A 7,591-nucleotide genomic window follows, 5' to 3' on the forward strand; every position below is an offset into this window, starting at 1 on the left:
CAGTGAAATCTGGCTCATAAATCGTGAGTCTTCCCCATTTCCCACGGAGTTGATAAGAATGAGGAAGCACCATTGTAGCCTTTGGTCAGTGTGCTCTTTGTGAAACAAAGGGATCCAGAGACATGATGGATGGGAGTAGGGCCCAAAGTCTTGTCGTTGCAGCTTGGATTTCCTCTACCACATGCCTGCTTAGAAGCATATTTGGTTTTGCTAGTGACATTTCAGAGGGGAATAAATAGAACATCATTTATAATGAGATGTGATATATTTGCCATCAGCAAAATGCCAGTGTTGCTGCAGCTGCTTATGTGTCTGAACAGATGAGTCCTTGGAAGGAAGAATAGGGCTGATTCCTGTGCAGTATGGGGAATGGGGACCGGGAGAGGATTGGAAGAAGGGAGTAAAGTCATATCAGTGCTGGGAGAGAATTTGTACCAAAGACATTTTTGGTTCCTGCTCTAGTTCAGTGTACAAAAGGGGATCAGTAATACAGCCTTTTAAAAAACGTAGAACTGTCGCTTGGCCGTCAGGCATTCTTAGAGCTGCCTGTGTCCTCAGACCCTCTGCGTATTGATAGAGAAAAATCTGTTATAAGATGGCTGACGACAGTACTGAGAAGGAAATTCCAGCCCCTGCCCTAAGACTCCCCTTCCAGGTTCTTCCCGCCCTGCTTGCCACATGTACCAAATTACTACTAATGAGGAATGCGGAAGTAACAGACTATAAATTGTCCCCTCTGTTGACGCTCTGGGCTCAGACCTCCGGAGAATGATCTCCTCTGAGCCCACCGGTGTAAAATAAACCTCCTGCCTTCCACGATCTCCGAGTGCCCCTTGGTTCTTCTGGGGTGATCCAGATCAGTTTCCATGACAGTATGAGCTGCGTCTCTCTTGCCCTGGAAAGCCAGAGTGAGGTTATCAGCACCGGCAGATGTGCTGCTCCCAGCCTAAAATGAGCGAGTCTGCGTGCTATCAGAGTGCTCTGAATTCCATAAAAAATTTAAGGCACCTTTGAAGCATAGTTCTGATTCTAAGACTTGACTCTTACTTGACAGGTTAACAACACTACTTTAGCTGGGTACTTGGATCCATTTATAATAAAGTTAGAAATGACTTTGGAATGTTTTAAAAGTCTAGGGCCAAGTCTGTGTTGATGGTTGATTTTGTTTGGGTGGTTTGCCTCGTACAGAGGTGTTTGTGGATTTAGTCCCTTTTAGGTTTTCCTACTGGGGCAGGAGCCCTGAACTCTAAGAGCCAAGCCTGAATTTCTCATTTGCTTATGTGTGAGTAACTAAACATTTCAGTGAATGGATGTGAATTTATATAGATGGAAAATTTGGTTTAGATTCCAATTTGCAGACCTAAAACATCCTCCCCACATTTCTTTGCCTTCTTCTGGTTTATATTCATATTCTGTACCTTTAAAAATGTGTCTTCATGTTGGTAATTAAAGTTTAGGTCTGTCGAAACTTTCACAGCACTCGCGTAAGATGTCAACCAGATTTGTAAAGCAAAACACATGCCCTTGAACAGATGAGGAAACTGAGGCTCAGAGAAGGTGATTTGTGCCCAGCTGCTCTGGGAAGTGGCACAGGAGTGCGCCAAAGTCACAGCTCACTCAGGGTCCCAGCTCTTGACAGTTCACCTTTCTCCCAAGGGCATAAAATACATAAAGTATGGAGTGATCTACAAATGGCTATCCACCAAAAGGGAAGTTAGGCCCATCAGCTCATTCATATTTCAAAATATTTGTCAACATTTGACCACAGATATTTCTCATTCAGAGCAGTGTGTTAGAAAATTGGGTTCAACAAGCCAGACAGAAACCTAAAATAGGCTTTGCAGTGTCTGCTGGTTGAAAACAGACGGTTAAGTGGCCTGGGGACATGGTGAAGTAGAGTATTGTTTCCATTCGCTGGCTCAGCTGTTGTTTAGGCATTGAAAAGCTATAAAAACTCTTAGGTTTCATCTCATTGGTTACTATGTGGAAAATGAAGGCTTAGAAGAAGTTTTTTTTTGACAGTAGTTTGCTAACCTGGACCCAAATTCTGCAGATATCCTAGTCATTAATTGGTGTCAGAACTCAGATTGAGTCAAATGGTAAGATTTATGCTTTGTGCAGCTCCGAAAATGTCATAATTGTGATATACTGTGATAAATTCTTTTCTCCCCATTTCTATTTTAGTGTTTAAATGGGTGAGAAGAACATTAATTGCTCTCGTTCAGGTCACTTTTGGAAGAACCATCAACAAGTGAGTTTCATGAAATGAATGTTTGAATTAATGCCTTACTCTTTGCCTTAAAAATCAAATTACCTTGTGATATAGTAGCCGGGGATCTCTCTAGCTGAAGGTATTATATTTTCTCATTTTGTTTCCATTAGGATTCTAAGATTGGATAGGGAACGAATTTCTCCCACAGGATGCATGGTGAACTAGATGATAAAAGCTTGAGCTAGCTTCAGCATTCTGGCTGACAGGGTCAGGAAATTCTGTTCTGTAGGGGCACCTGGCTGCTCAGTGGGTGGAGCGTGTGACTCTTGATCTCAGGGTTGTGAGTTCAAGTCCCATGTTGGGTGTAGAGATTAGTTAAAAAAAAAAAAATTAAGTTAAAAAAACAAAAAAACCCTAAAACCCTAAAAGTTCTGTTCTGTAAAGTTCTCTTTTGATCATGACGACCAGTTTGAGTATCTTGGGTATAGAGTTTTTATGTTGCATGATGGGAATCAGTTTAAGGCTTAGACTCTAAGCCAAAATGAAAGTGCAATGAACATCATCTGGCAGGTATTTATTTGGAGGGAAATGCAAACCATATGTGTTTTTTTTTTTCCCCCCGAGTTGGGGTAACATTAAAGTGGTAATTGCTTTTATTAGTTCATATCTTAATACCCATCCATTGAGATATGTGGACATATACCACCATTGTAAGCCATGTGTATATTCTAAGCAATGGTACATTATCCATACACATGAGAGTTTAACTCTATATCCAGTACTCTTATGACTTCCTGTACAATAAAAATGTGAATTACTTGCTAAAAGGTAAGGGGGGAAAGTCAGTTTTTTTGTACAGCAAAATATTTTAAGATGAAATTACCAGATTTTCCCTAGTGAAAGATGAGCTGTTAAAACCATCATAGTGACTTTGTACACATGGTTATCAGGTAAATCTTACACATTTTTGAGGGAAACAGTAAAGAGCAAATTATCTTTTTATTCATTCCCAAATAGAATATATTTTCCTTGTGGTCAGAAGCAAAATTCACTTGTCAGATTTTTTAACAAATGGTATTAGTGGCATATTTAGTTGACTTAGTATCATAGGCTTTTGTTTTCGTCAGAAAGATGGCCTGTTGAACTTACCATTTCAATCTAAGGCAAACCTCTTAACTGTTACATAGATGGGCTTTGGATAAAGAAAATTCCAAAATGGCCCTGTATTTCCCAGTACTACAGACGTGCTAATTTATTTTCCTTTTCAGTTTCAGCAAATCATGCACACTTTTCTTGCTCCTATTTATGATATTGGCTCTTAATTATAAATGAGCAGTGGCGGTCTGTGTGTGGTGAATCCATTGGCAGTTATTTTTATGGGGCTTGGAGGAGAGGCGTCATGTAGAGAGTTTTCAGGCCGTTCATTTCAGTGGGCTTTTTATCAGGCAGAGAAATGATGGAGCACCTGGCCCTTTGCTATTTTTGCCTTTAGCAGAGAGAACACATCACAAAATGAAGCAGCAGCACGGTATGTGCCTCGTGCCTTGTCCCAGCTATAATTTCACACACCAGGATTGATTCAGAAGCTTCCTTTGGTTTTGGCTAATTGAGAGTCAGACTTAAATTGATAGAAAATACGTAGGTGATGGCCTTTGGTACGAGTCACTTACCTAATTTTGAGTTGCAAAGTGAAATTTTCTTCATGTAGTGCCAGTGAGTAACTCAAAACAAGACTGGGTGGGGGGGCGGCGGAAGGTGTCTGCATTTTTACGTAGATTTTTCTTAGGCAGGCAGGCAGGTTGGCAGGTTCTCTCTTAAAGCAGAAGTCCCATTAAATTAATACAATTATTTTATTTGGTCTAGATATGAATTGCCCAGTTCTAGGCAGCATAGGGAAGTATCTTAGGAGACATGCAGTTATAAACAGAATTAAGCCAGTTTTAACTCATAGCAGAGCGTAGACCACAGTGGTAACTGATAACTGTGCAAAGTACGAGGCTTGAAACATCTATTTCAGATACTGTTTCTGAAAGCCTTACATTGCCCCTCTAAAAATCAGGTTGGGAAGTCAGATTCTTTAAAGGCTTTTTGATTTATTGTAATTCATGAATTGAGTTTGAAATTTCAGGTCTTTCTGGCATCGTCAAGATTCTTTCCCCCTTTTCACCCTCCAACCTCTCTTGGGGTCTTTGAACTGTGTTACTTGTCTCTCGACAGTAGAAATCCTGTCACGGGTTAGAATTTTTCTAATGACTAATGAAACAGGGTTGCGTGGAAGACCTGGAGAACCGGCTAAAAGCCATTTATTTGTTAACTGTGCAAGTCAAATGTCTGCCCAACTTTCATTCCCAGGGAAATGTGAAATACACTAGATAGCAGTTTATCTTTCTGGAGTCCTTCACTTTAGGGTGAAAGGTGGTATCTTTTTTTCTCCTCGCCTTGTGAGCACGCGAAATGCTTACGCTGGGTCAGAGCACTCGGCCCAGCAGATCTGCCAGGGCGACACAAGAGACAGCGAAAATAGCTAGGTTCCTCCCCAAGACTCCAGGAGCTCAGGAAAGTTTTCCACACCACTTTGAACAGTCTTCAAATGAATGCATGTTTTCAGTTTATACCACTTCCTGGAGAAATTGGTGTGTGAAGCACTGTGCACAGAGAAGTTGCCAGCTTCAAACAAATCAGTTTCCTCTTAGTTCCTGTCCTTACAGATTGCAGGTACCATGTGGCAAACATTTGGATAGCTCAGCACTGATGGGCATGTGAGCTTGAGAGATGAATGGTTACCCAGCACCACCAAAATAAAAAATATCTTTCCGAGCCCGAGTTTAAAAATTCAATTCCTAGTTTATTTATCAAACGTGTAGATCAGGCTGTATCTTAACCTACCCACTGATAAATGCCTTGTGAGAATAGAGGATAACATTTTTCAAAACGTCATCCAAGAAACGTTTCTCTCTTAAAAGACAAATCCGGGACACCGTGAACTGGATTTTCAGCGAGCAAATGTTGGTTTACTACATCAACGTTTTCCGGGATGCTTTTTGGCCACATGGGAAATTGGCACCTCCAACCACAATCAGAAGCGAAGAACAAAGTCAGGAAACAAAACAGAGAGCACAGCAGAAGCTGCTTGAAAACATTCCAGGTGAGGCCTCAGTTCTGATCCTGAAACGTACAGAGACACAAAGGGAACTAACTTTATTAAGGCGTTTTTCATTTATATCTCTCAGAAAACGTTATTTACGTTGAAAAAAAATGATCAGTTTTTTTTTCTTTTAAAACTTGTCCCTTGCTAAGGAATTATACTGAGAATCTTAATGAGAACAGTAGTGATTGTAATGCTTTTTTTAATTAGAAAAATGTTTTAGAACAGATAGTAAGTTTTGTGCTTTAAAAATCCTGCCAGAGTACACGGTTTAGAGAGGTTACTTTTTAATTGGGTAGCAATGTATTCAAATTGTAATTTGTATAAATGCCTGATGTCGAAAACTTCTAAATAGACTTATTTTCTCTTTAAACATTTGAGAGAACCGATCGTTTATGTCCCTCCTGCCCCAGTGCCTTTATTTGTTGTGGGTACACCGTGTCCTGTCTCCTTCACTGAATATGCGTGGATTGTAAACTTTTTGTCAGTAGTAGCACAGAATGTAAACCTGATTTTTCAGATACGCTTCAGAGCCTCGTTGGACAGCAAAATGCCCGGCATGGTATAATAAAAATCTTCAACGCACTGCAGGAAACAAGAGCCAATAAGCATCTGTTATTTGTGAGTAATTGAAAGGCAACCAGAGGATTTACTGTTAATTCAGTTTTACGTTTCTGTTCACATGTGGGGGTTGCATACTTAATCATTCTTGTTGCTTATAACTCTCACCCCATTTATGTACTGTGCTTCATTGTCATCTGACTGTTCAGTTGTTCAGTTTGGTAAAAGAAAAGGGAAAAACCATGCCTCCAGCGCGCAGTCCGTCCTTCTCTCAGACCAGATGCGCATCACCTTTTTGTGTGACTGCTTAGTTTTCGTACTTCAGCAAAGCAGACTGTTTCCAAGTCGTCTGATTATAATGTTAAATATGAAATACTGTTGATGGTGTGACATGGCAAGGAGACCCTGAAATGAATCAATCTGATATTAAATGGAGTTTATATGAGTTCCATTCATTTGAGAGTGAGTGGTTTGTGGAGAATCATCTTAGACCTAAAATTAGACTTTTCTCTTAGACATAGGCGTGCACCCTTAGAGAAAAATCCCACATTTTTCTACTTTTTTTTTTTTTTTTTCCTCTTTCTTGGTTTAGGTGCTGATGGAATTGCTGCTAATTGAGCTGTGTCCTGAGCTGAGAAGTCATTTAGATCAGCTGAAAGCTGGCCAAGTCTGAGACTGCACAAACAAACCACCAGAGAAATGTCTGTGTAACAATAGACATGAAATATTTTCCTCTTTTCCGCAGAGGGCTTGATTGAGAACCATATTGATTTTTATGTTAGTTACCTCCCTCTAGTTTCGTGGGAAGTGAGCGGAATTGGTTGGGGAGGGAGAACTTGATGCTGTCACAGGTAACAGAAAAACACACTTCTGTTAATTATTTTTATTTTAATAATAATATAAGTTCAACACACTGATTGAAATACAGATGTTAATATGTGATAAGAACTTAGGAAATATTTTAAATATTTATGAAAACTTTTGTTTTAAAATGAAGAACTATGAATACTGTACAGTTACTTTCCTCACTGAGGACTCTGAACATTCCTCTATTATTTCATGTGTATTGAAGAACATTGTTGTGCAATGCTTTGTGTAAAGTTCTTGTGAAAATTTTTTTGTCTTTATTTTTACCAAAGATTTCCCATAGTTTGAAGCATTTGAAGCAATAAAATATAAAAATGAATCACAGAGCTCTATGATATTTAAGGTGCTTACGTCTCAAAAAACTGAGGTTAAAATACATCAGGCAGTTCAAATATTTATCGAGTAATTTTTTTGTTTTGTTTGGCAAAACCACTGTGCACCTAAGGATTTCTCCAAGGAGGTATACAGTTGGCTGCCTTCCTCCAGACACAGAATGAATATGTGAAAAAATCTGATTTTTAATGTGAATGAGAAGAGCCAAATTAGTGCTTGAAATGATGTGTTCGGGAGAGTGGGATAGGAGCCGGGCTTTGAAGGGTGGGCAGGAATGAGATAGGGAAACACAGGAGGGAAGGGACTTAAGGGACTTTGGGGACTTGATTATATCATCAGGTCTTGTGGACTCGGGCGTTAGGTGAGATCCAGGGTATGGGTGTTTTGTTATCAATAGTGGGGCCATGAACAAGTCACTTAATAAACATTCACCATCTATCATGCAGTGATAATAAAACACTTGCCTCTCTGTA

General features: G+C 39.7%; 1 protein-coding gene across 1 annotated transcript in view; it reads left to right on the forward strand.

Moving 5' to 3' along the window:
- SNX25 (sorting nexin 25) overlaps positions 1-7,104 on the forward strand; it is a 131,210-nt gene extending 124,106 nt beyond the window's left edge. Inside the window, exons 16-19 of the mRNA XM_030312132.1 lie at positions 2,185-2,251; positions 5,176-5,357; positions 5,878-5,978; positions 6,511-7,104. Of these exons, the coding sequence (XP_030167992.1) occupies positions 2,185-2,251; positions 5,176-5,357; positions 5,878-5,978; positions 6,511-6,591 (431 nt within the window). The 3' untranslated portion in view covers positions 6,592-7,104. The remainder of the gene's footprint in view (positions 1-2,184; positions 2,252-5,175; positions 5,358-5,877; positions 5,979-6,510) is intronic.
- Positions 7,105-7,591: the final 487 nt, after the last annotated feature.

This window comes from Lynx canadensis, chromosome B1 (assembly GCF_007474595.2).
Source record: "Lynx canadensis isolate LIC74 chromosome B1, mLynCan4.pri.v2, whole genome shotgun sequence".
Taxonomy (NCBI): Eukaryota; Metazoa; Chordata; class Mammalia; order Carnivora; family Felidae; genus Lynx; species Lynx canadensis.